The sequence below is a fragment of the Arthrobotrys flagrans genome, assembly GCF_004000055.1.
Source record: "Arthrobotrys flagrans strain CBS H-5679 chromosome Unknown unitig_0, whole genome shotgun sequence".
Lineage (NCBI taxonomy): Eukaryota > Fungi > Ascomycota > Orbiliomycetes > Orbiliales > Orbiliaceae > Arthrobotrys > Arthrobotrys flagrans.
Window position 1 is genome coordinate 2,610,896 of NW_027137550.1, and position 27,822 is coordinate 2,638,717.

Sequence of the window (27,822 nt, forward strand, 5' to 3'; positions counted from 1 at the left end):
AATAAACTTTCCCTTATTCCCTCAAGGAGGTTTAGTCTGCGATGACAAAAAAATGAGGTGATCTTCGTTACCTCAGTTTTAGGATTTTTGATGGTGTGGATATTCGTACGTCATTTTGGGTACTCTCCGAGTTGAGTGGATGGTTTCGTTTTTTCGTCAGCTGGAGGTGGGAAAATGGTCCCTCAAAATCCAACAGAGTTCCTCCACAAGTACTAAGTTTTCTCCACAAAATCAAGAGGATGGATGGGCGGACTTAATGCAAGGAACATGGAACAATCTCCGGATTTTACGGCCACATGATGGCGATATCTGCTGCTTAGTGATCTGCGTCTAATATCGACGGGAAGGCCGAAGTCTAATGGATAAGCAATTGCGACCTTGAGTTCGCATTGGCTTGAAAGCTAGTGTGTGGTGGACAACGCAAAAGCTGAATGGGTGTGCAGGGGTGAATTTGATGGTTACACAATACCGCAGACTCCATAGAATTACAGCATGTGAAGGATTTATATCGCTTCCCATCTCTTGACCGTTTATTACTTTGCCTTATACATGAATAATTGTATTTAACTTGAATATTATGATATTTTCCATATTTAGTTTCTTCAAAATTGGTAAATTTGTAAAGGCGGATGAAAATTTATAGAAACTGCTAAAAGAATTGTAATGCTGTGATATTTATAACAGTGGCATGCCTATCGAAGTCCTAATATATCTAGGTATGTTAAATATTCCAAAAAAAAAATTTAAAAAAAAAAATTTCTCAGGTCGTCTATAGCTATGCTAGTTTCTAGATCATGTTATAGTATTCATATCAATATATAGATGCCGATCTCAACAAGGTATGGATGGTTCCTAGATCTATAGACCAACCGTGGATCGTTTCCTGCATACCGTTGGGCTACGGATACTTGTTACTGGAACAGGTGTCAGATCCCTTGCAGGCCGGTCTTGTCTTAATTCATTTGGTCTTCTGTATACCGGGCACGGCGGGCACTGTGTCATCTGCGGATGGTATTATCACCCAGTGTCTAAACCGGAAGTAACTGTAAACTACATATCCTGGTGGTGTCTGAAGACAATCTCCATGATCTAACTTTTTATATAACTTTTTATATAAGATACTCTATCGCAATCGGAATCAAGCTTGCTTCGACTCTGACATGGCTCAGCGAAATCGTTATAGAACTTAGAATATATGGTGATGTGCATGTTCTTGTTAACACTGGGGCTGATTTCGCTTCGAATTCCTTGTGTAACCGTCGTCTATCGCCGGCCCATCTGGAATTCCGGGCGACTACCCTAAAGCCTATGGGCTTAGGCGAGTGCGAATCTCCATGTTCTTGGGGCCGGCCAACTGGGATAATATATCCGGGCTCGCGACGATATAGAATAATCAACCCTTTATACACAGTGCCGTCTACAATTGCTTCGCTGCGTAGACTCAAATGCTATATTAGCGTAAAGCTATGGCATATCATATACTCTTCTTTGGTAATTGAAGGCTATTGTCTTGAACATGCAAGTTCAAAATGTAGCTCCTAGTGTAATATTATCAACTTTGAACGCCTTACATTGGCACAGTGACAGGTATCAACCTTAGCTAAAACTACTTTCAGAGGGCTCGTGATCACGTGAATCATTCAAAATTCGAGATATCAATCGTAGTCTAGGTCCCTGAATGCCTTTGGCTCAGCGATATAACGACCTCCTAATTTTCAATAACAATTTTTGTGTTGATAATGGTCTGGCCGCCCAAAAAGTACAAACTGGTTTAGTGGTGTTTTTAGCACGAGCCATCTGTCTAACCGCGCAAAAAATTGAGAATCTTCAAATGGCTTGTCATTTGGTTTGGTGCTTTGTTCAGGACTGGGCCAGGCATTGACTGAGAATAGTGTGGGGTCGTTTGCAACGTCACGTTCGAGGAAAGTGAGGTTGACCTGCAATGTTACGGTGGAGGAAAGTGGGGTCCAATCCTTGTTCGAGAAGGAAAAAGAAAACTGTGTGTCGGGTTTACATACACGAATTTGTGCATGTGGGAGTTGAACAGGGATATCCCCTGATAAAACTGAAAATTGAGACTTCATAGTGTGCAGTGACGTCTGTGTCGAAGCTTGGCTCATTGCGATTTTTTTTTTGACAGGTGGTGTCCCCGGTGTTCAGAGCCAAAATTTGGTTCCTGGCCTAACGTCGGCCGAATCTTCGGGGTGTTCCTTTGTGCAGCTAGGGCTAGTGGGGTTTAAATTTTGTGTGCGCCTAGGGATTGATAAGCCATCTCCGTGCCGGCCGGTATATCGGCACTGGCACAACTGAAATCTTCAAATTAGTGTTTGTGAATATACCGTCTTCGAAATTTCGTTCTAGAAGCCGAACTTTGTAGAACCAATGGCGCATTGGTCCATTGCAGCGCCTGGTTGTTCTTTGAAACAATTGATATCTAACTTTTGATGAACAACTGAATAATTGATATTGTTAATTCAAACGTAATTATTTTACCAAGGCGTGATATAGTACGTATCACCGATCGATATTGTCTTGCCGCGTATGCATAATGAAGGTCCAAGCTCAACCTCGCGTCGATATTTCGAGGTACGTTCCTAGGTTCCTGTCTATCGCGATTATCAGAAAGCGGTTCCGAGATGCCCCATCAGGCACAGCTCGTTTCGATAACAAGCCACCCCGGGGACATCACATGCGAATCGTACGTATCCCAATCTTACACGTTCCACATTGACTGCACCGGGATCTCCATAGCCCTGGTCCTTGCTGTCGATCCAGACACCTGCATGTAGAAGTTTTACAACAGTAACCGCATAGCTACCTGTTGGGATTGCATCTGGGGATACATTTGAATTAGCTTCTTATTAAGGGAAACATCAAGTCCCTGCCTTTGCCCTGCTCGATCAAATACAAGGGACAAAATATGGAGTACTCCGGTTGGAGTATGCAATAGCGGGGTATGATGTTGTTGGCGGGGCCCCAAGGCGAACTGTGCACTTATGCAAGGGGAGTGAATCCTATCGCTATCAAATACGAGTTGACCTTGAAGGATTTGTAGTCATGAGACACTTATAGTGTGCATTAGCTTCGTTTGCCATAGTTTGTTTGATGTCCGATGCTGTGAGAGAATATGTGGCGTGATGATTGGGATTGTATTTGGGAGGATCATCCCGATCAAAAACTAGCGGTTCTGACTGAAATCGATGTTTCGGCCTTTCTAAGTCCAACATTAAAACCTCGTGGCTGGGTGTTTGAGGTTCCTAGTGGTATATCTTTGCGTTCCACCCTCAATTGAGCTGACATGATCGAAGTTTCGCGGAGTTGAAGACTGGACCATGGGGTAAGATTGGGCGAAGCCGAGACTCAAAGAAACTAGTCGGATTTAACGTTATACCCATACGCCTGCGAAGATCTTGGGATCTCTTGTCGGTAGGCCAAGTGTTGAATGCTATGTTGTTGAACCTTTCGCTCCCCGAAACATTTTGATATACTCAGTTAGACGTTGTATATTGGTATTCTAGATAGTATCCCTGGTGTTTAGTGGGCCTTTAGACAATATTTGGCCGGCTGGGCTGCCATTACTTTATATATTGCCATTCAACTTTGTCGAACAGAATACCACTGTGACATTTTACCGGCTTCCGTGGGTACTACCCGATTTTTTCGGCTAAAATCATACTTTGTCGTCGCATACAGTCCGTAGTTTGTAGATGACCGCACATATCAGGAAGCTGCCAAATTCGTCCACCCCCGCCCTGTAGCCCTAACCGGCTAAGCCACAACCCAAGCCTAAGCTTAAGTAAGAATGTATCAATGTAGAATCGGATGAATGGCGAGCACCTCGTTCAGTATACATGCGCGTCGGCCCGCCGTTCGGAATATATGCGAGTGGAACGTTGAACCTCGTCTATATACAGATTTTGGACAGCCGGGTCATAGGCTATATGGCGCCCTCGTAATATTTTGGGCTCCGTCGACGAGACCTGGCACTCGGGATCTGCATGTGCAAGGAGAGATTTAGCCTTCTACCGCGGGGCGAGGAATATTCCTGGTAGGGAGTAGCTACCGAGCTTCGACTAAGCTTATCAGTGTCGATATATTTATCGATCCACCGAGATGGTAACTCACATCAGTGTTTAACTATATGGAAGTTTGCCCTGCTAATTACGCCCACTCGACATTGCATATTCTCCACTAATTAATAGTATATAATTGATTTACTGCTTTCATTAACTATCCTCTATGAATAGAATCTAAATTGGACATAGCCAATACATATAAGCTTCCGTTTTTCTGGAATTTGTGGTCTTGGGTATACAATGCTGGAAATAGGCACTCCACAGGGGCGATATTTTAGAGATTATAGTAGATAGTCACTACAGTATCTTGATTTTTCTGCGTATTACAATGCTATATTTTTCTCCGGCCTACTCTTTGCTATGTTCTCCTGTGAGGTTGAGTTTCAGGAGAGCTGTTCCAAATAATATGTGATAACACCAACACATAAACACATTCCAATTTGTTGGATTTTGGCTTCATTTTTGTCAGAAAGTGCAAAATAGTGGCCACGGTACCAAACTTGTACTTCATCAGTATTATGGCTTCATATACTTCTGATAACTTTCTGAGAACGATTGCGAGGTATGCAGGCGCAGGCTTATCATAGTCTTGTTTCATGAGGTCGATTAACATATCTGACCCGACCTTTAACTATTTCCTTAACCAATGAGTAACAGCTATAGCGATGTAGTTTCTCTTTTTCTAATGCAATCCTTTCAATGTCAACATGTTCGGGCCTTGCAGTGTCGAATACGGGAATGATCATGAGATACTATACTCGAGTTTAATGAGATGTGATGAATCCTCTTAGACACCAAGAAAGGCAATTATTTCTCGGTACGCGGATAGTTACCTACGTATACGTAATATCGCATCAGGCATGGGAACGGTAGGACTAACTTCAGCTGAAACTCGTATGTAGAACTTAAACTTCATTCTACATATTCGTATTCCCATTCCAACTACAATAAAGCTACCAAATTATTTATGAATAGAATTAACTCTTTAATGCATATTGGGATTGCTTGTTTGTATACTTTAAAGATTGATAACATGTATTGGAAATCAGAGACAATTGTCTTAAGCACACTTTACTCTCCATGCCCCAACACATAGTTCGAGGGGTTCAATTCACAAGCAATCTTGTACAACGTTGACAATTAGCATTCAAGTGATAGGGTTAATTAAGCCATAGGCTTAAGTCAGCCAACAGACGAGGAGATTTTCATCCCATGTTGGACTAGGCACAAGCACTCGGTTCAGCGGTCTAGAGGAATTTCGGGTCGGATGCCCATGAACATTCAGTATGCTAGCGTAAACTGAATTGCACCGGAGAACGTTACCACATTAACACCAAGTGCGGGTCGTTTTCGCTAAACTGGGCCCGTGGAACTGCGACGACTAACTACAACGTCGAAGAAACTAATACTTGGGCATTTATTAGTTTAACAGGTATCCGATGCCAAATACTATCATCTAGATATGTACTTGAAAACACCGAGAGTTACGAGACCGCTCAAAGAGGTAATCGGGATCAGTTATGTAATTAGCAAGCACCAAAACTTCCATGCCTTAGGAAATCGATACGGGAGGTTAAAAACGGAGAAATGTCTCTTGATCTCCGATCAATGGTCAATAATTAGCTGGTTGATTGAACACATACCATAGATATCTAGTTTCAACAAAAACGGAGAAAAGATTCGTAGACCATCACTATTGAAGCTATAAATAAAAAGACGAAACTGAATAAACATGTTTTATTGGTTACAAGGGACATGTAGTTCGGTGCACTGCTAGGTGGCTTGCATGGCGAAGTAGCCGTTTATAACATTATCGCACATAAGTTTCCAAGTTCTAGACCAGCCGACTTAGTAACTATGTGCTGCGCGTGGTATTTTACTCCCGATATCAGCTTGAACGGCGACTCAACCTCACGCAATGCACACCGTGCCTACACACGGGGCGGCATTTGGTAATCCCCGGATTCTATATCGAGTTCATCTCGCTTGCCTATTTTTTTCTGAAGAAAATATCCCGGAACGTGTCACTGCACTGTTGGTTCTCCACTGCTATCTATATTCCGGATATTTAGCTGTTGGCTGTTGGCTGTGCATGGAGTATTGTTCGAGGTCAAGGGTTCAACTGATTCCGGCTCATTGATTGCGGAGTAAGTCCTCTAATCGCCGGCGTTTGGTACCACCTTCCTAGAGCTCAACGTTATCAGTTTCGATATCATTGATATCAACAGTTTTCCCCAGCCTTATAGACACAACTGGCAAGTGCAGTTAACCGGCCCGGGTACTCTTTTGGTCGGCGTTTATATTCGGCTATCTCCCACCCCCAGCTTACTTTTACGTTTACCCAAACCTGCGGAATTGGTAATTGCTTTGGTGCATTGGAAGTACGTGCTGTGACGCAGCGGACGCCATCTTTTTCTGGTGTGATGTACCTGGTCAGTGATTGTAAGTGGAGGAGGCTGTGTGGGGCGGTTACATACAGGCAAGACGAGACAAGACAGAGAAAGAAAGAAAGAAAGAACCTGCGGCAGGGTGAGTGAGTGAGTGAGTGAGTGTTCCTGTGCCTTGATTTCACACTAAAGAGGCTGTCATGTTTCGAGACTTCTGTCATGTCGGACGGGATTTTCAAAGAATGGAGTTTTTCGTTTTTTTCGTTTTTTTTTGCAATTGCATGGCATTCTCGAAATCTCGCGTGCTTGATTGATGGCTCTTGGTGCTCCTTCAAGAAGCTTAAGCTTGTTATCGGCTAGCCTCTCGTAGTCTGGTTACATCGCCTTGCATCCGAACTCCGAGGTTTTAGTGTTTGAGGGGTTAGAGGATCTTGATGAAGGACTGATGGTGTTAGTCAAATTCAAAAATAATATGCATTGAAGGTGGTAGACATTTGACATCGAAGAGGGCAGCCTTAGTATTATACGACGAAAAATGAGTAAGTATACACGTGCACCCTCCCAATATTGATTGCCTCAGTCATATCAACCAATCCGTCTGCAGACAATTAAACATCGAAATCATGACCACAAAATCGACACCATAATATAATCTCCCATCTCTCTCTAAAAAAAATGCCGATACACACGCCGCGCTATGCGTGGGTTGTCCCTTCTCCATTTCCATATCTTATCTCTCAGCTGCTCGACGGTCAAGTCCTCGTCCGCAAATACATACCCTAGCTCCTCTTCCGTAGTAGTACAAATGTTCAATGACAGCGGCTTAGTATGCGTCGCTGCGAGTGAACGTTGGCGGCCAGTATTGGATAGGGCGTTTTGGTGTTGGTGGATACCCCAGGTAATCGGGGGGTCGTTTGCAACAACGACTAGATTATCAACTTCACCTTCGTCTCTTCTCTCCTGCTCCCTCTTAACTCTCCAAGTCACCGTTTTGACGTAGTAGTTTAATTTGCCTTGTTCAACTTCATCTCTTATCCACCTTAAACCTTCCCAGGTACTACTCCCCGTCCACCTCAGAACCGTCATCTCGCCCTCTACTTTTCCATCTTCAGTCTTCCCCGTAACAGCCGACAACTTCCTCCCATCCGCCCTACAAAACCCCCACCTCTCCACAGCCTGCTGAGCAATTTCATCCACCTGACTTTTCTTCCTCTCAAGACTCTCAAACTCAACTTTAATCTTCTCCACCGTCTCAGGAAACCTACACGCGCCGACCCACTGTCCTCCAACACGCAACGTCTCATCGTTCTCCCAATACCAAAAATCAGTATGTCGGATCGTAACCGTAATACTCCTAGGTTTGAAATGCTTCATGTTGAGAATATATTGCAACCTCATTCCATCTTCAAGACTACACAACTGCGCGAAGACTCTGACATGATTTATCGTCGTATCCACGCCGGTGTTATGTAAATGATCCAAAGCCTTTTGTACATTTCCCACTGTTTCGACACGGGGAGGACGCCGGACATCTACGGTGAGGTAGAAGCAGAGTTCTGCGGTGGTCCAGGGGAGGTACCACGCTTCGGAGTAGATGGCTTTACAGGTGCGAAGCAGTGCGACGGAGGATGTGAGAGGTGCGTAGAAGTCCGGGCGGGCGTAGCAGGTTGACGATGGGTACGGACGGGACGGGTCGTTGTAGGGGATTAGGACGTACTCCCAGATTAGATTCCGGAGTTCACCTGGGAGGGAGAAGAGGTGAGAGTCTGATTGAGGAGATATTTTGGTGAAGGTTAGGCGGGAAAGGTTGGGGGGTGAAGACATTTCGATAGAAGATGCGGCGACGGCCGGGCTGTTTGTCGTCCACCAGCGTGCGCAGTGTCAACACTTTGCGGGGCAGGAGGAAGGTATTGATAACAAGACGGTTTATGGTGGATTTGGACTCAGAGCTAGACATAATTATAGGAAAGTGAAAAGAATCCGAGAGGTTGGTCGGAAGGGGGTTATATAATATAAAAAGACCTCCCCCAAGTGTTCGGGAAATCTAGGCAGAGGCAGAGGCAGAGAGAGAGAGAGAGAGAGAAATTCATGCGAGGTGGGATGAATTGGCCTTGTTGGAATGTGCCGTCTACCTTTTTCCCTTCCTCCAAAGGAGCTGTACTAAGAGCCTCCACCCTGCACTGGATCCAGTCGGTAATCCCCGCTATCCAACTGTATGTTTGAAGGGGATACAGCATGGCAGGGAACAGGATTAGTACCTTACAAAAAGCCAATAACCAATTGCGTGCTGCCAACAAGAAGGTCTCAAAATAGACGTGGTAAACCTAGGCTCACCGGCGCTCTCTTCTAAATGATGAGAAGATTAGTGGTCTATGGTAGGATAAAGCTATTGAGTTGGGTGTTAGAGATGCTAATAACAATGAGCCTAGCGTATAGAGAAGAGGCCGTGGTCGTCTGCGTGGTAGGTCGTCCGCGAAAGGATAGAGAGGGGGGGTGGTGAGCAGGATAGCCCACAGGGTAGCCCAGAGGGTAGTGCGGAGGGTAGTGCAGAGGATAGTAGTTATATAGAAGAAGAATAAAGAAGAAGAATAAAGAATTTGATGGTGGTGGGGGGGTTGTGCAGCGGCACTAGGTTTTGGTTCGGTGTTCAACACAACACCAAAAAAGGCAAAAATTTTGGCTTGAAAAATTAATAATAATTCGAATATTAACTATATGAAAACCTATTGTGGTGGATATAGATGGTTCAGCGAATGGAAGGTGGAAGCATAGGTGGAAGCATAGGTGGAAGCATAGGTTGGAGTATGGTTACACATGATTTGTTGCACTTTTGTTCTCAACACTTCTTGGCGTTCTGGTTTCTATAAATCGTTCTCACCGCAGTCATTCTTTTAGAGGCCTCTTTTGTCAAGATGCAAGGAGTCTGGCATTTAGGCATTCAGTTTTTTTTATCTTATTTTTACTATTATATATATGCTATCCTGTCGTTTATATTATTTACAATACAATTAGTTTCTACCGTCCAAATAATACTATTCTTTGCATACTTCCTGCGTGTAGCTGGTGGGGGCAGCTAAACTGCTGCTTGGCTCCCAGAGTCCATACCACAACCTCACACTATGAAAATTTCTAATTATATATATTAATTTTTTCTAGTTAGAAATTTATAATACTTTTTTGAAATCCAAATTTTGTTGGTCCTCTTCCCGGTGTGGTCTTCTTCCCAGTGGAAAACGTTATTTATAAAAACTTTCCTTTTATTTTTTTATAATAAATATATTGTGAGTTTTAGGATGGTTACTTCATAAAACTTAAAAAATTTTGATTTAAAGTTCCACGGGCAATCCCTAGAGTTTCTTATCTTTGAAGGTCGAATTAGCCACTTCGATTCGCTAATCTCATTACAAACTCCCGGGAATTCCGCTTATGCGAGTGTCCCTGAGCTGGGAACTTCCGACCGGGAAAGTTTGTGGCACAGTGTCGAGGGTGCTACTCTCACCTGAACTTAATACCCTTTTTGGGATTTGTGTAACCGGATATCATGGAAAACCCTTCCAGAGATATACTATATTCCCTCAATGTAACTTATTAAACGCACGTAAAACAGTATTGACTGGCCGAAATTTAATCATTTATGGCCCGCCGATTTCTGTGAGTGATTGCTCGATATTGTGACACCGAGGTTACACAAGATAGGCACCAGGCGTCCATTCCAAGCCCATAGCTGCAGATTACAGTCACGCAAAACCACCCAGTAAGCCATCCGTTCCAATCGGAAGAAAACAGATGAGACACGGCTCGGTTTGTTGCTACGGCACAAAGCCAACAGTTGGGCGGGGAGCGGAAGAAATATAAAGTTCTCACCAAAAAAAATAAAATTCGAGACATACATGCTCTGGTGACTGTTTAGTCCTACTATATTGTAAGCTGCAAAGACGGATTTTACAGTGGGGGTATGAGCTCCACTCTTGCGAAGTGTGGTTCTTGGAAGATCGTGGTGCGGTATGAGTAACTTATGTTGTATCGGAGCGTGGGATCGATATCCCGGAACCTCCGAATAAAGGGACTTAAATTAATGTCACTCTTTGTATTCAAAGATCTTAGCCATTATATTAAAAATACAAGTGATAGATCGAATCGCTCGATCTTTGCTCTTAAGATGTAATACTGAAACCCGGTTGTTATGTGTGCTGTTGAGCACCATACCCGAGTTGCGACTTACACCAACAAATGGGCCGATATCATCAAATATGTGCGGCTACAGGAATACTCAAGTTCCGAACGTGAAAGAATGTGAAACACGTATTGCGCAGCCCCTCGCTGTATGGAGAAATCATCGGTCCAGATCAACGATTTTCTGGCGCAAGCCAGTCACTTTCATCAGTGCGAGTGGCTTTACATATTGCCTCCGAATGTCAGTCCATATACACCCACTGTGCAGTCATCGGACAATGGGACTGAGGCAAGGCTGGATGGTGTGGATGCTAAAGGCGGGTTTTGTTAAAACATCCTCAGTATTGCTTTTGATAATTTTGTAGATGTTCAAGAGAAATATTCTGAAGCCATTGGTGGGCTGCCTTTGATATGAACTTTAAAAGCCAACTGATTATGAGAAGACGTTGGCCTTGGTCGTATCACTACCTTGATTGCCTAAAATAAGTTCTCACTCGTTTGTAATGGTTCGAGACCGAAAATAATCAACATTAGAGCTGAGTTATAACATGCTGGTATCAACGTTATAAGACCTAGAAATTTTAAGAGAAGCTATAATAATAAACATGAAGGGAACTCGAGCTTGATGTGATAACTGGTGCTCTGGCTCCGAGACTATGATAAATCATTAATCCTTGACTTATACCCCCCACCCCCCCCTTCAAAAAGAAACTATATTAACATTGCAAGAATCACGGGCACTTACTTTTACAAGGTTTCAGAATGTAGGTAAACATACAATATCATTCTCGTACGCGGATTTCATAAGTTACGTTGGATCCAACCCAAATATCTCCATATGCAATACACTTTCATCTTTAAATGTCAAAATGATACATATAAATGATTTACTTGGGGGCGTCGGCTCTATGGATTAAAGAGTAAGTGCCCTAGGCTTGAGAGAAACCCCTGTGTTAACAATATATTGGGACTTAGTATTCCTATCCGAACTTATGCCTATAAATATCGCGAACGAGTTAGATAGTCTTTTGGAGTTTTCGCTGTTAGAATAAGATCGAAACGTACTAAGCGCCTAGATCTATAGATTAGATAACTGCTCATAGAACTTGATTGGAAGCATTGTATCCATATCCCGTAGGCGATTGGTAATATGGAAATTGCCTAGATTGTCCAAACTTGGCAAATGGGAGGCCACTGAGTAAATTTCCCTTGGCTCTTGATATTAGCTGAGCACAATACTTATTCAAGGCGAAGCTTTTAACTGGTAATCTCCAACTCGACTTCAGCTCAGCCTGATCGCATCACCAACTTCAATCTATTTGACTAGCGACCAACGAACGATATCATCGATACCACCATCATCTGTTGCGGACAACTTTTCACTGATACATTCCTTTATTTGTGTATGATATCATCGGTTTATGATTGTTCCTTCGAGGAGGGTGATTAATACTATACCACTACAATCCTTTTGTCACCAACCTTGCATCGAACTCGAATAGGCCTCAACTCACGATCACGATACCTCCACGAACACCACCATATCTATCACCGAAGCTTCAGACCAAGCTATTCACATATCACAATCTTCTATCCATAGGGTTTCTCAGAGTTCTTAAAAATATTTTGATAGACAACATTCAGGGTTGTCGTATAAGCTTTGCTAATAGGAGCTCTAGAATCTACCAACCAAAAACAAACCCTTTTCCTTCAAAGTCCTCACAGAATTTCACCATTCAGAACGAAGGTAGTATATCCGATTGTAGCTATTTATTCACAGCGGCTAATGCCATTCTACCTTTAGAGCTTCTACCCAACTAGAAACAAACAATGTGTGTCATAAAATATCGCTTTGAGGGGTGTCGTCGTATCGGGCCTGAAGGTGATCACGTCTATGTCGTCTTCAAACACACCTGTAGCAATTGGGACGACCCAAGGTGCAACTATTTTCAGACGCACCAAATTTTCAGTCGAAAATTCCCTTGCCCTCTCTGCCTACATCAGATCTTATTTCGCCTTCAACTAGAACAAGACCGCCTCGAAAAGGCACCACCAGGCACAAAAGTGGAATTAAATTATCGCAAGTGCCCGGTATTCTATGACACCAATAATCCTAAGGGGGAAATGCCACCGGGAGAGGCCGACAAGAAACGGGCTCTCGCTCAAGAGCGTCGAAAGCAACGCATTGTTGCCTTCGAAGCGGCTGGCATCTTAGATGCTGGTGGGTCCATCCCACTCGATGATTTGGAGAATGTTATGAATGGGCTTCAAACACTCGCTATCACACAAGAGTCAGAGAAGGCCACTCGTGTTCCTCATATTGACACCTGAGCTGGTTGCACGCTGAATTTCTCAAGCATCATCGTTCTACGACATGAGATTATCAACTTTCGTACCCGGTACCCCATCACCATCTAACTTCGGGCGTCTGTTTTCTACACTGGCTATGAACCTTCGACTTGACTATCTCCTTTTCTTTTACTTTGTTACCTGCTTTAACTCTGAGTCTCTCTAGCAACTGATTCCTACTCCAGCGTACCGCATTTTGAGAGATAACATAAAGTATCTCCTATGGCCTGTAATCCTCACAGGTTAAAAGCGTTTAGGCATCTAGTCTTTTAAGCCACACACTTTTAGTCAGATGTTCTAGGCAATTGGAAATCCCCCCATCCTCAAAATCACATTATAGTATCAAGGTACCATGTGATTAACAGTGCGAGCGGGTATAGACGCATTAGTAACCGAAATGTCGTAATGTAACAATAGGTCACAAGGCAAGTGTATACCTTGTGGTTTCGGTAAAATCACGCTAGCTAGAGTTTAGCGCCCCAGGCGTCTCTTAGAAATTATCGCTGGCTCCTCCCCCAATGATAAGTGGCTTCTAGGTAGATGACGTACGTACCAAGTTGATATATGTATCCGGGTATTGAGCCTTGCGGTTGTTGACTTTGTTGTATTTTCTAACGGTCCTAATCCGGAAACGCCGCGCCCATAACTCAACGCACAGAACTTCAATGAGGCCCGGATGTCTTCAAGAAATAATTTCATTGGAAGATGAATGAATTACTCAATTTCCTGCAGAAGAGTAAATTAATATCTTATGCCCTATTTTTATGTCTGCTGACAACCTTCACTACGAATTCGAAGCTCCGACACACTTGAGATCGCCAGTTTTAGCTTCAACACAAAAGCGGTAGTATTGGTATGGCGAGAAACCTCGCTTCACCTGGCAAAAACGCCTATTGAGATGTCGACCTCCATGTGTATGACTTTCCCTTCTTGAATGACAGATCAAGCTAACTCGGAGAGATTCAGCCGTTTTCTTTGTGTAGGATTGAGATCAAAGAAGAGCATTCCCGGCAAATTGGTTTACAAATTCAACAGGCAGGGGGGCGTGGGGCTGGCTAATGTGGATTTGCTATATTGGTGCGACTTCACGGCATTGGCCTTATGTGATTGACACTTCGAACAAAATATATCGCTATTTCTGACTTGGTTAGCCTGATATAGCTCAGGAGCTAGCTTCAGCCCTTCGGATTGCTCATATATCTGTGCCTTGGGCTTAGAGGATTTGGTATCGATTACAAAAACCTCAAAAATGATTGCTCGGGCGATTCCGGCACCAGCAAGCAGACAATTTCGTCGAAACTATCGATAATCATTGCCCCATAACCACTTTAGGCTGATCATGAAGGAAACGCCGATAGTGATATCTAGGTTCTCGGAATCGGTCGAAACGTACTAATATACAGAATTCTTTTGAGTCCCGCTTGAAACTCTTGGAATTGATCACAATTTAAGGTAACTTGACTGCCTTCTTTTTTTTAGAAAAATCTCTTTCAAGAGCTCGAGCCACCCCATCGATTCCTTACACCGTCGCCGCTATCTATTACCTTTTTGTATTCATTTTGAGATTGGACTCGAAGCGAATCTTATGATCATTTAGTTCCATGATCTGTACTATTCTTGCGGCATAACCGCCAAGTCATCCTGACCCTGTCATTGTCTTGCTATTGTGTTTTATTTACCAAAAAATCGACCCGTTCTTCTAGACTCTCGGATCCGGTCCCGAAGCTTCTAGTAGATCGTTGGTAGTCTTTTAATTGTCCTGCGAATGGTATATATAGCCGTGGTCGTTCCGATCTAGATGCCCCGCTAGCCACACGGCACTTTTCGTCGTATTCAGTCCACAGTCAATAATTAACAACGAAAACATCGAACCAGGGCCTTCGATACATCGTCTATCTATATCGAACTTACTGCTCGGAAGTAGTATTCTTAATTCCTTTTTCAAGATGCCGAAAGCGGATGTTACATCCTTAACGGCCTGTGCTAGTATATTCACAGCTATTGGGACAATATTCGTATTTCTAAGAATATACGTTCGTGCACGACTGCGCGATGTCTTTGGAATCGATGACTGTAAGCCTGGTCATGTGCGACACTATAAAGACATAATGATAGAGAATATTTCGAAAGCTCTAACAATAAGGGACCTTTAGGGTTATTATTCATCTCTATGCTCTGGGGCCTATCTGGTTATATCGCCGAAATGATTAGTAAGACATGATGGATAACTATTGAAATTGTATGTTGGGCCCGTTCTAATCGCTGCATCCTTCACCACAGCTGCTTGTAAATATTTTACTCGTATTCATCTTAGTAGCAAGGCTCTGGGAGTTGAGGGTAGATGGGAAGTGGCAATGTCTTCCAATACGGTATGGCTCCAAGGTGGTCCCGCCTTTCGGCCTCACGGAGATAATATATAAGTCTAATACTGGCTTCTAATCACAGCTCACTCAAGTCGGCATCTGCCTTTACTCTCTCGCCAACATGTTTTCCCGAATGGTTATTCTATGCACCTACCTTAGATTCACTCCACTTGAGCGGAAGATCATGAGGGCCATCCTTCTGGCCGTTTTGGTTATGACGGGAACCTTGGGTATCGGCACCGTCCTTCTAGCGACAGTCTCTTGCTATCCACCACACCTGATTGTGTACAATAGGGATTTCATGGACAAGATTCACCGAAAAGAGCTCGTACGCATCGCGCCCAGGCAGGTGTTCTATTGGATGGGTATTAGAAATGTGGTGAACGATGCGGTGACATTTATGATGCCGTTCCTGTTACTAAGGTACGAACGTTGATATAAGGATTAAAGACGTATAAAATGGGGGAGGCTAACGCTGTCGTAAAAAACTTAAGTCTAAGAAGATGAGGCAAGAGCTATATTTCCTATTCGGATTCGGTTTACTGTGAGTGGTTGGCGTACCTATTTATTGAAATGGTCTTTCAGACTCCGTTACTAATACCGTCTAGGGTCATTATCAGCGTCATCAGAATACCTATCGTCAGCGTACTCAAAAAACAAGGCAACTTCAGTGATCGTAAGTGACCGGTTCCGATTTCAACAGCCGGGGATAGCAACTTACCCGTAAATTTAGGAAATCTCATCAAAGTTTGGATTTTTACCCAACTTGAATCAAACAGCATTCTCGTTGTCGCCTCGATTCCAACGCTTAAACCCCTTTACCGAAAACTTCGCGACCTCCCTTCTAGAATGACTGTCGCTAGTAAGAGTGCCAGCGGAGCAAACTCTGGGCGGAGGCCGTATGAAAGCGACGATAGGATAGAAATGTCACCACACTCGCCATACAACAGAAAGACATCATACCCGGATCCAGATGAGTCGATATTAAGGGATACGATATACCTTCCATCTCCAGCCCAAGAGAGTGCACCATCAGAAGGAAATTGGACAAATTCGGGTACATCATGTCGGGTCCTATGTTAAAAGGAAGGGGGCTATAGAAGTAATTAGGAATTCGCGAGCAGGATATCTTTTGGGCTTATGGCGTTTGGAATTAATTGTCTTTTGATTTCACGACTGGATAGTGAACATCTTGATTTTCAATCAACTTTCTATTAAGTTCGCTATGGCTCTCCTTATTTGGAGAAGAAATGTACAAAGGAGCGCAGCAAGAGTTTTTCAGATGCATATATGTTTACTGCCAGAAGATGCCCCCTGTTATGTAAATATTAATTCCGTCAGCCAAACAGTGACACAGTTCTAAACTCTAGAAGCCGTAAAAAAACAACTTCCTTAACTTCGTACCGACTGAAAGTCCAGCTAGTTAGACAAGATGTTTTTCCAAATTAATGGGAGTTACGGTAATCGATGTGCGTGTATCTGGGAGCAAATTTTTGGTGCATATGTGCGATCTGTTCCAAGACATGAGAGCTCTGCAATCATAACAGAACTGTATTATGACCGGCACTTGAACTCAAATTCATAACGCTTCATATAACGCCTCTACTCCTGCCCCGCCCTTACGCCGGTGTTTTATAGGTCTAGCCATAGTATCGATTCCGCCCAAATGCGAAATTGTAGTATAATGCATAATGTTGAATGCGATATGATATCAAATCTAAAATCAATGTATTGGAATGGGTTCAAGTATGATCGACCAGGATCAAAGACGGTACCGCCAGATTCATAAGATTTCCTCACAAAAGAAGTAGCATTTGTGTGTCTTTTGGCGCGGCTAAGCCTTTGGTCGCTGGTTTTAGATAAATGAATTTACTACATCACAAAATGCGTTGGCTGAAAGAACCTCCTTGTTTACGACATCCTCCTGCCTCGAGTAAAAAGCACCCACCAGAAACCCAAATACGGACAGCATGGCCTGTGCTCGGTTGCAGAAATGGAAATCACGATCCACTTTGTGGCCAGGCTAATATTTCTAGACATTTTCTGCGTTATCATCCTGGACTCGAAGCGCGGAGAGTGCTTCTGGAAAACTTGGAAACAACCCCCATAACCCATTGGGCATTGGTCAAAGCGCTGCGACCAAACCTCAACATCGTCGTTCAAATTTTGATCCTGTGTTTAAGCTTTTTCAAAGAGAGCATGACTGAGAGGGACGCGGCTCCTGAGGAGAGATGAAGGCCTGGGATGAAAGGGGGGTACGCAGTTGGGCAAATCGAAACGAGCTCATTCTCCAAACTATTAAGAAACAAATAAGTGGAGATATCGATATCGTTGGCTTGAGCTAGGTCTTCGGGCACGGAAAAACCTAAGTTACAGCAGCAGTTTTTCCGGGGCCTAGAAGTTGCAGTTGCCGTTTCTGCACAGATCACGCCACGGACAAAGCCGCTTTGGGAAACCACAGGGCATCTATCAAAGTGCCATTGACACAAATTGGGTCCAAAACCTGTTCCGTTTCTACATCTCCACTAACTCATACTCTGAATGCTTCAGCGATGTGGACGTTGGTTACAATGAAGGGATGCCTGAAGCAGATCATGCGTGGGATGGTCCCTGTCAACTTAGCCTGCGCAAGCGAGCTTTGGTGTTTCCGAAACGTCACAGCACAAAACGGACATGGGCCAAAGTACCCTGTCAACTACGCTTCACTGACACCATAAACATTTTTCCAGGAAACAAAATCTGGCTTGCATTGATAGTTTTGGAAGACACGAGAGAAGTCGCTGTTATCCGGGTGGTCAGGTCAGGGATCTGGAAAACTTGGCTGTGGATAGAACCTTGTCTGTCTCCTTCGTGGGTCCGATAGAAGATCCATGGTTTCGATACCCCGGACATAGAGCAACCTCCTCTATGTTTTTGCAAACTCGATCGCCCCGACTCCACTTGTATCCGGTATTTCTGAGAGGCACGAGATATCTGAATTTTCCAATAGAGCCAGATGGAAGTTAAATAGCATAGACTCCCACCTACTTCCATGGCTTCTTTTTCTCTCACCATCATCTCGACGATCGATCGGCAAGCCAGGTGCTATACATTCTTTCTTCTACTTCCTTTGATTTTCTAATCTCTTCCGCCGGTCGGTCTTGAATTGAATTCGTTTCTACACGGCAGTGCCTGTGATTCCTTCTTTTTTTTTTACGATTCTATTCAGCCCCACGTTCTTTCTACGTATACCGCCGTTTAACGCTTCTCCTTGCTTCGATCGTTCGAACATTAAAAACTAAGAACACGACACTTTCTGTCAAGTATAGCTTATATATATACAAATTTCTAAAATGTATTCACAAGCTATCCTTATTTCTCTGCTCACAGCAGTCGTCCAAGCCAGATTTGGACAAGAGCAAGTCCCCATTCCTGCCATCTCCGCTGTCAATGGCGGTAACCCAGGTGAAGCTGCTACAATCGCAGGAGCTGCCATTTCTGACCTCCTCGGTGGTGCAAACCCATGTAACAAGCTCAAGCGTGGTGATCAAATCCTCGCACAACTTGGCACCGGCGCTGATGCCATCGCCGCTGCTAAGGGGATCGTTGCCGCAGAACAAAACGTCAACCCCTTCGCCTTCAGCAATCCTGCCCTTTGTACCGACCCTACCCTTCCAGCCAACCCAATCTTGAGGGGTATCATTCCCAAGATTGATCCTGATTTCTCAGATGCCGCTGCCATCAATGCCTTGTCGTCGCAGACTCTTGATAATCCCCTAAATGCCGACGGAAAGAGTATCGCCGATCTCTTTACGGAGAACGGTTTCACTGACTTCAGAGGAATTGCCAGCGATGGCACTGGCGCAGTTGTTAACCCTGGAAATAACAACAACAACAACAATGGAGGAAATAACGGCGGTAACAATGGCGGTAACAACGGTGGCAATAATGGTGGAAATAATGGTGGAAATAATGGAGGAAATACCGGTGGAGACACTGGCGCTGCTGACTTTGGACTCTGCGATCCATCCATGGACTTCGTCGGTGGGCGCCCAGGACGAAACGCCGACGAATCTACCTTCCTCCCAATTGACCCACTTACCAAGCAAGGTCAACAAGAAGCTCTTAACCCCAACATCATCACCAACCGAATCTGCGATCAGCTCACCAATGTTTGCCAGTCCAACCAAGCCGCTAAGGATCGCTGCAGGTCTTGCCAGGCTCAAATCCAGGCATTGGGAACACGTGACCAGTCCACTGCTGATGCGTGGAACTCTTGTGTGAATGACGGCGTTCAGGTCGATGGAGGCAATGGCGGAGCTACTCCAGCTGCTTCGACTACCGCCGCCGTCGCCACTACCGCTGCTGCTATCCCATCCCAATGCACAATCATCCAAACCGTCATTAACAATAATGCCGGTGCTGCCCCAACCGCAACTCAGGCCCCAAGCGGAAACAACGGAAACACTGGTACCAATGTCCAGAGCTTCAACGGCTCCGTTGGTGCTCCACCAGTTGCCATCGAAAACGTCGGTGGAAGCCGCCCATTCGTTGTCAACGGTGACTCTTTTGACAACTTTGGCGCTGCTTGCCAACGCTCCTGTGACGTTCAGAAGAACAGATGCGCCAATGCAGCCAATAGCACCGGTAGCCAGAACGTCAAGGTTTCTGAGTGCGAAGCTCAACAGCAAGCTTGTTCTCAGAACTGCAGAACCAATGCTATTGCACGAAAGGAAAAGAGATTCATCAAGGTTTACAAGAACCGAGTATAGATTCACTGTTTCTTAGAAACATCTTGGTAGTTGAGTACACAGAGCAGTCATGGGTTGGAGTTTGTGGGATTTTCTCCTTTTAGCGCAATACATGTATATTACTAAGCTTTACTTCTCTTGAACTTGGACGGAAAGTCGAGTTTCCTTTTTATCAAAAATTCTTGGTTTATGGTCACACATTGAAATTTCCCTCGTAGGTTTACTTTCGTAGCTTCATGGTTCCTATCTGAGAAATGATTCGTGCTTGAAAGCAGATTGGAGTGAAAGTCTGGAGTCAATTTAGCCTATAAGCGTCCGCCAGCTTCCAAAACTCCTCAAGTTCCACGAGTCTCAACTTGCCCCCCTTCAGACGTATCATCGCGGCCATGCCAAGTGGCCTTATAAAAAATTAAAACTCTCGGAATGCCGCAAAGCTGGCGTATTCCAAAAAGATTTAAACGCATAACATTATATGTCACAAAATAAGCACCTAGATCGATAAACGCTTGGTTAAAACTGATTTACCTGAGCGCTTTGATGAAGAAACCTCGTAACAGGACTGTCATCCGATATACAACTCAGCAGGTCAGAACGGTAAGAACGAGTTACTTTCAAGCACCAAGTATAGTAGCAACTTGGCTATATACCTCTGTTTTGGGGTATAGACCCATGCCTCTCTCCACATTTTCGCCCAGGGCTCAGGCTTTAATTCAAGATAAAATAGACCCTTAGTATGCCTACAAAACAATTGACTTTTGTGAACTTTCTCTCCCATATATCCAAACTAACCTTGTTGGAATTTTATAGCGCGAACACAAAAACCCAAAACTACTTGTACGAGAAACGGTGGCTCCAATGTGAAAGTTTGCGGTGGTCGATTTTCGAACTAGAGTGCCTGTCTACTAGTTACAATAGCTATGATTGGTCTTGTATATCAGCCTCTACGGCTATGATGGGAAATGCCGATGTTCAACGACTCAGTGACGATAATTTCTCCGTTCAATGCTCAATTGTAGATATGGCCACGAGACCAAGCTACACCTCACCCATGTCGTCTCCGCATTCTTCTCAACGGGTGGAATGCCGGTGTTCCAGTGCCATCTTGTTGAGAATACCACTAGGTTTTCTCCGCAAGAAGGGTAGAGCGGAACTTGTTTTTCACAAATGATCTTCTAGGCCTTAATTTCGTGATACCCTCCGGCGCTTGTCACTCTAGCCATTATATTAGCTGATCTATATATAACGACCCTGATACATAAAGCTTGATAAGCCTCCGACCGATACATCGTCCCCGGTTGCCGTCGCTCGCCGTTTCCTCTTTTCCTATTCTTCAGCTTGCGTATTTGTTCTTTAGAATCAGATTTCAATTTGATATGTTCTTGTCGTTACTACTTTTCTTCTCGCTCCTTGCGATATCGCAGCGATACCACCGCCTCCAATTGATCCATGTGCGCCATACTGCGCGGATGTCTATATCACCTCTTGCAGAGCAACACTTGAAGTCTAAGGCGAAGGTCAAATTGGTCAGATTGCGAAGCGTGTTCAGTTAGCGACTGCGTAGATAGTCGAACGTGTTGCTTTCAGTACGATTTAATGCATTTCATTGTCTCGATAGTATATTGTTAGAGCTCAGTGCTGACTTGAATGGATAGAATACCTCGCTATCTTGGAGGGATACGCCCAATCCGTAGCTATCGGAGCTGAACCATTGAAGCAATTGGTCACAGAGCAGGCTAAATAATGCCCAAATCAAAAGATCATCTTGCTGGGCTACTCGCAGGGTGCTTAGGTCGTTGGAGATGCAATTAGTGGTGGAGGTTACGGTTAGATGGGAGAGCTTATCCCAGGAATGTTGAAGGAGCTTATCGACAGAAGTAAGCTTCTTATATATATCTCTTAATTTCACATTTTTTCAAATGTTAACCCCTGCCTCTTCTAGTCACCGCTGTCGTATTGATGGGAGATCCACGCCACATGGCCTGCGAAGAGTACCACCACGGAACAGCCCACAAGGAGGACGAAGATGGTGTTTTCCCTCGCTCTCCAGAACAAGTGGAGATCCTTAATAGCCATAAGGATAAGATTTCTTCTTATTGCAACAGAAAAGACGCCCTTTGTGCAGTTCGTGGGAAGAGAAACTTGGCAGGTCATTATGATACCATTTCCTCGTTTGTTACTCCTGCAAAGGAGTGGGTTTTGGAAATGATCGACGGGATAGAAGAGTTACCGGAAGTTCCTGATGAGCTTGAGGTAACCAAATGGATATAAGTAACGATAGCGAACCTGTAAATTTCAAGGACTTGTATATGTTGGACATGTTGATGCGAGCAAGGGAGCCCGTCGGGGCTATTCATGATTGTCCACCGTATTTCTACGAGGTTACTATTCTTAGCAGCGAGTTGAAGACATATATCACAATTACCTCCTGACCAACGAATTTCAAATTAACTTAGAAGCTTTAGATTTCGAAGCTTATATGCCGTAGCAGTACCACCTACGTCCGGTGTCCTCATGATCACCAACCTTGTCCAATCGATCTGTGTTGTGCCTAAAGCCTGAGCTGCCGGTCCGGGCTAGGAACCTTTACATCCGCGATCGCCAACCCTTTGGTAGGTACGAAGCGGCCATTTAGTAAATTCTCTTAAAACTATGTGCTTAAGTAGGCTATTACGTTATCTTACAATTAATACAAAATTTCAGATACTAATTGCGCCTAAGATTCCAGACCAAGGACCAGATACCAATATTTTTCAGCCAAAACCTCTAACTGGACATCAATATGGGCATTGCTCTAATGTGCAACAAGCTCAGGGTTCTGGGCTGGTCGGTTTAACGAAGGAACACCGTTGCCACCCCTGCTATACAGGGACGACTCTCGAAGGCGTTCATTTGCAGCAGCTAGCATGCATGCCCAGGAAAATGATTCAATCCTTCGGTTTACAGCCTCCACGGCCAATGGCCCTTGGCCGCCACATATGCATACAGGCCATTGTCGCAGGACAACACTTCTGTCCAGCAAGGCGCCTACATTTCGATGTTCCTTTTTTTCGTAGCCTCGACCCCGCCCTCGAGTTCAGAGCTTCGCACGCGCCTAGGGGAGGCTACCAAAGCTTCCTGGAACCACGTCTCCTGATATATAGAGAAGCTATTCCCGTATTTACGCCAATCTCAAAATCGCACCACGAACTTTAATATTCTCCTAGCCGGGACTTCTATTTCTATAAGTTCTTATCTACCAGTCGAGTCTCTCGTACCGTATCTTCTACAAAAGAGCTGTTAGAGCTTGAGCTTAGATACTCGCTTTGGTGGTTGACTTACCAACCGACCTCGTCTTGGTCACGGCCAGCGAAATCTGATATTTACTACCAGATACGGAAACTGCAGTACTGACTTCGGCACCACGAAATTTAAAATCCCCAAACTATAATATAAAACACCGGTTTTCTCCGAAAGAAAAAACAAAAAACTAATGGTGAAAGTTGCCATCGAATCTAATGTTTGGCGGGACGATAGTGGGAGCGTAGTAAGCGGATTCGAAGATTTGGGGGGCGAGTTTGATGACGTAGCGAACGATACTGCCACGGCATCTACGCTTGAGCATGAGAACAATGTAAGATTCCAATTTTATCTAATATCCGTATATGAAATACTGGTGACAGGCATATTAATTTACGCAATAACTAGGATACAATCATTCTGCTTATCGGCCAAACTGGAACCGGCAAGACAACTTTCATATACAATGCCACCGGCAACCCAAACGCAAAAATTGGCGAGGAGCTGGAGTCTGGTATGTATAAACTGGATCCTAAAGGCTTCAATTCTATATATCATAGAAAACTTCGAACTAACTTCCAACAGAAACCAGCGAAATAAGCCAATACGACCTCTTCGTCGACGGCCACCGCGTAATCCTCGTCGACACCCCGGGCTTTGACGACACCGAAATCCCCGACGCCGACATCTTCCGAAATCTAGCAGAATGGCTCGCAAAATCCTACCAAGAAGGAAAACTAATCGCCGGCATAATCTACTTCCAACGAATCACAGATAACAGACTTTCCAAGACTGCGAAGAGGAATATCTTTACTTTTAAGGATATTTGCGGAGAAGGGTTTATGGAGAATGTGATGTTGTTGAGTACGCTATGGGCGAGGGATGGAGCTGAGAAGATGAAGCAAATGAAGAGGGAAGAGAGGTATAAAGATAATCAGGATTATTGGAAATCAATGATCGATCAGGGGGCAAAGACGGATCGGTATCGTTTATATGATCCCCATGAGTTTGGTGACGCCCAGAGAAGAGCGCATGAGATTATCTCCAAGATATTAGAGAACCAACCGCAAACAACAAGAATCCAGCAAGAAATGGTGGACGATGAGAAAAAACCACATGAAACTACCGCTGGTCTACATTTAGTCAGCGAAATCGATAAACTTCAAGAGAAATTTGAGGTGTTGATTCAAGATTTGGAGGATAAGGCGAATAGGAGCGAAAAGGATAGGGAACAATATAAGAGGGAACTGGATGATTTGCAAAGGCAAGCTAGGGAAGCTAAAGTTCAAAGCCAAAAGCTTCATGGGACATATAAGGCTACGGTTATGGCCGCTATCGGTGCCGTCGTGGTGTCTGCTGCAGCAGTGGCAGCCGCGGCTTTGAGTTCATGAACTGGTCCTGGTAACTAAGCTCAATAGAATAATATTTATGTTGTGTATGTTGTTCTCATGATTTGTTCGTATATAACTCAGGATTTCAGCAGGCTGTCAATATCTGCATATTTGGTAGTTCTTAATTTGATTGTCAATATTAACATGTTAACAGCAAGACATACTACTGACATAGCCAAGTTAGCTACTACAGGAGCAAATTCCGCAGACAACCCTCATTCATGTTTTGCATTCTGGCCGGCGAAGATCGGGACCGCAGAACTACAATTGACGTCATAGCGATATGATTGGCTTGAGGCCAAAAATGCCACAGGGAACCAACCAGCATGATATCAACGGTTCCAGCCTGCAACCTCAGAAAAATCACATGTAGAACAAGAATTTGTAAAAAGAGGCATATAACCCCTGTATCTCGTACAATACCTATCGCTTCATCTAATTCCTCATCAGCTTCGTCCCATCTTACGGATCTATCCATAATTGTACAGACTTATACCAGCCTCTATGTTCTGAAGCAACACGTTTTTAGAGTAACGACTTCAACACATTCCCCGTCGACCCCAAACTTCATAACCCGCCGCCAGGACTCACTCTCATAACCCATAAGCCATAAGTCCATTAAACCAACTCAAGAAAAATAAAAAAAGAATCAGGAGCAATGTCGACAGCAGAAGACGCCGACCCAGTCTCCACTCACGCCTCCAGTATTATCCCTCTCCCAGGCACATATCCTACCCAAAAATATGGCTCCACAAATGCACCAAGCGACAGCCATGCCCTAGCAGCCGCTGACCAAGATGTCAAAGGCGCTGCACAGTTAGATCATGGCCACAAAGAGGTCAAGGATTTAGGATGGAATGATCCTACTGACCAGATTCCGAAACCGTTGGTTGGAGGATTGACGAATGATGTATACATTTCTCTTCTTCTAGATCTTGTTCTAGGGTGGGAGATAGCTAACGAGGGTATCGTATTGTAGGAGTTATGGACTTTGATCCGAAGATTTAATAGGGTTAGGACCGGTTTTATGAGGTTTTATAAGGTTAAGGAGCTAAGATTTATAATTTAGCAAATATATCATGTCAAAGCAATGCCACGGGCTCCGCCTGGTGGACTAGACCTCAACATAGCAGATGACGATGAGTTCTCACCAGATAAATTTCGTTCAACCTTGGAAAGATTCTATATGACAGTCGTAAGCATCATTACTTTCAATATTTATATACATATATCTTACACTAGCAATCATAGATCGTTGGCGTCATCACCGGCTTCAAACACATCGCAAGACTCAGATCCTGGAACGAACGAAAGCGAACAGGTGCCTTTTGTGCAGTCTATTTCCTCGCATGGCTGTTAGACTTAGTAATCCCACTCCTCGTCGGATTCTTGATAACGTTAATTGCATTTCCAAAGTCACGACGGTACTTGTTCCCGCCCACACCATTGGCATTAGTCGACGTATCAACCGGCAAATTACAAGAACCACCTGCCGGAGTTCTAGCTTCGAAGGGTTCCCTCACCGGAGCTCCAGAAAAACACGAGGGTGAAGCTGTAGAACAGGAGGCTAGTAATTTCGTCAGTATCATTGCAGCAATAGGGATTAATAGCGCCACTGGGCAGCATCCTGAAAATCCAAAGCAGGACGAAGAAGGGACTATTGATACCAAAGTTCCGGATCCTTCTAGTGTGGCTCTTAAAGCCACTGAGGCGAAGGATAAAGCTGCAGGTGGGACAGGGAGAAAGCATGATAAGGCAAAAGAACCTACGCAAAATGCAATGTGGTCGACAATGAGACCGGTGATGCATGGTCTTGAGAGTATATCGGATACTTGGGAGAGATTTGGAAAGTAAGCTCATATGACTTCAATTTCTTCACTATTTACTAGCGAGCCAGAAGATGCCGATAATATACCTACATAGCGCACTCTCTCCTACCCCGCCATTCCCTCAAAGAGCGCCACGAACTCGACTAGCTGCGATTCTAGTTCCAGTACTCTTAATTTCTCTCTTCGTAAACCCATACATGATCATCAAAAGCGCCGGTTTCGGTTTCGGTTTCACATTCTTCGGTCAACCAGTAATCGATCGTGGCATCAAACTCCTCAACAGGAAGTTCCCACACTGGCAAAAACTCCTCGAACTCCGCAAGTATGCTGCCCACCCCTATTCCCTCTCCCATACCATTTCTCGTATATCCTTGCTAAACAGCCACAGCACAATCCTCAAAGGTATTCCCACCAACGCTCAACTCGCCATTACCCTCCTTCGAATCGGCGAAGCCAACAAAGCCCCCATCCCACCCCACCACATTCAAACTCTGCGCCGCCTTCTGATGCTATAACTCCACACTCAGACTATGATCACACCGAACTTTCCGAGGGTCTGGATGCCACACAAGAAGAACTTGCACAGGCAATCCGTCCTTCAACTCCACCACATGTTACAAAACCAGCTGTCGAAAAGCCAGAGAAGAAGAAAAAATCATCAAAAGTTCTCGGATTTTTCAAGTCTACTACAAAAACCGGGGTTGCTACGGCTCTTGGAACTGATAAGATCAAAGCACAAGTTGGTAGCGAACATGCCAAACAGCGGTTAGGTATCCTTCCTGACGAGAAGGAGATTCCACCTATGGGACCCGTAGACTTCCCGGCAAGAATACATGGCAAGAAGGGATCAATATACATCACCACCTCAGCAGTAACCCCATGCGTATCCTTCGCATTTAAATCCAAGAGCGACCAGGTCAAAGAAATCATGTCTTCCGAAAACGGGGAGAAACAAACAATAGCAACAACTAGTGGAGAAGCACTGGAAGGTCCAAGTTTGAAACCCGTGTGGACTGTGGCTATAAATGAGATTAAAGAAATTAGAAAATTGGGAGGATTGGGATGGAAGGGGAAGTTGATTGTGGGGTGGGCATTAGAGAAGACGGTGACGGATGGGTTGGAGATTATTGATAGGAGGGGGAATAAGTATGTGGCTACGACTATTACGTTGAGGGAGGAGCTGTTTAATCGGTTGGTTAGTGTGGGGAGGCAGAAGTGGGAGTCTTGGTAGATTATTTCTATGAGGGG

At 44.3% G+C, this 27,822-nt stretch overlaps 7 protein-coding genes across 7 annotated transcripts; 6 read left to right on the top strand and 1 right to left on the bottom strand.

Annotated features, from left to right (window-relative positions):
- Nucleotides 1–6,838: 6,838 nt before the first annotated feature.
- Nucleotides 6,839–8,287, bottom strand: DFL_003812 (uncharacterized protein; the record flags this gene model as incomplete). Its single annotated transcript, XM_067632803.1, has 2 exons — nucleotides 6,839–6,905; nucleotides 7,242–8,287. The coding sequence occupies 2 exons, from the start codon at nucleotides 8,285–8,287 to the stop codon at nucleotides 6,839–6,841; spliced, it is 1,113 nt and encodes a 370-aa protein (XP_067491035.1).
- Nucleotides 8,288–12,466: 4,179 nt separating this feature from the next.
- On the top strand, nucleotides 12,467–12,967 carry DFL_003813 (uncharacterized protein; the record flags this gene model as incomplete). Its single annotated transcript, XM_067632804.1, has 1 exon — nucleotides 12,467–12,967. One exon carries the CDS (start codon nucleotides 12,467–12,469, stop codon nucleotides 12,965–12,967), a length of 501 nt encoding a protein of 166 aa, XP_067491036.1.
- A 2,502-nt stretch (nucleotides 12,968–15,469) lies between these two features.
- DFL_003814 (uncharacterized protein) lies at nucleotides 15,470–16,431 on the top strand (the record flags this gene model as incomplete). Its single annotated transcript, XM_067632805.1, has 3 exons — nucleotides 15,470–15,771; nucleotides 15,957–16,024; nucleotides 16,082–16,431. The coding sequence occupies 3 exons, from the start codon at nucleotides 15,470–15,472 to the stop codon at nucleotides 16,429–16,431; spliced, it is 720 nt and encodes a 239-aa protein (XP_067491037.1).
- A 2,249-nt stretch (nucleotides 16,432–18,680) lies between these two features.
- DFL_003815 (uncharacterized protein) lies at nucleotides 18,681–20,099 on the top strand (the record flags this gene model as incomplete). The annotated part of the gene is made up of 1 exon (XM_067632806.1): nucleotides 18,681–20,099. The coding sequence occupies one exon, from the start codon at nucleotides 18,681–18,683 to the stop codon at nucleotides 20,097–20,099; it is 1,419 nt and encodes a 472-aa protein (XP_067491038.1).
- Nucleotides 20,100–21,906: 1,807 nt separating this feature from the next.
- DFL_003816 (uncharacterized protein) lies at nucleotides 21,907–22,346 on the top strand (the record flags this gene model as incomplete). The annotated part of the gene is made up of 2 exons (XM_067632807.1): nucleotides 21,907–21,952; nucleotides 22,018–22,346. The coding sequence occupies 2 exons, from the start codon at nucleotides 21,907–21,909 to the stop codon at nucleotides 22,344–22,346; spliced, it is 375 nt and encodes a 124-aa protein (XP_067491039.1).
- A 1,201-nt stretch (nucleotides 22,347–23,547) lies between these two features.
- Nucleotides 23,548–24,745, top strand: DFL_003817 (uncharacterized protein; the record flags this gene model as incomplete). Its single annotated transcript, XM_067632808.1, has 3 exons — nucleotides 23,548–23,688; nucleotides 23,763–23,868; nucleotides 23,940–24,745. 3 exons carry the CDS (start codon nucleotides 23,548–23,550, stop codon nucleotides 24,743–24,745), a joined length of 1,053 nt encoding a protein of 350 aa, XP_067491040.1.
- A 658-nt stretch (nucleotides 24,746–25,403) lies between these two features.
- Nucleotides 25,404–27,805, top strand: DFL_003818 (uncharacterized protein; the record flags this gene model as incomplete). Its single annotated transcript, XM_067632809.1, has 7 exons — nucleotides 25,404–25,655; nucleotides 25,725–25,757; nucleotides 25,815–25,940; nucleotides 25,997–26,595; nucleotides 26,669–26,896; nucleotides 26,963–26,976; nucleotides 27,102–27,805. 7 exons carry the CDS (start codon nucleotides 25,404–25,406, stop codon nucleotides 27,803–27,805), a joined length of 1,956 nt encoding a protein of 651 aa, XP_067491041.1.
- Between the last annotated feature and the right edge of the window lie 17 nt (nucleotides 27,806–27,822).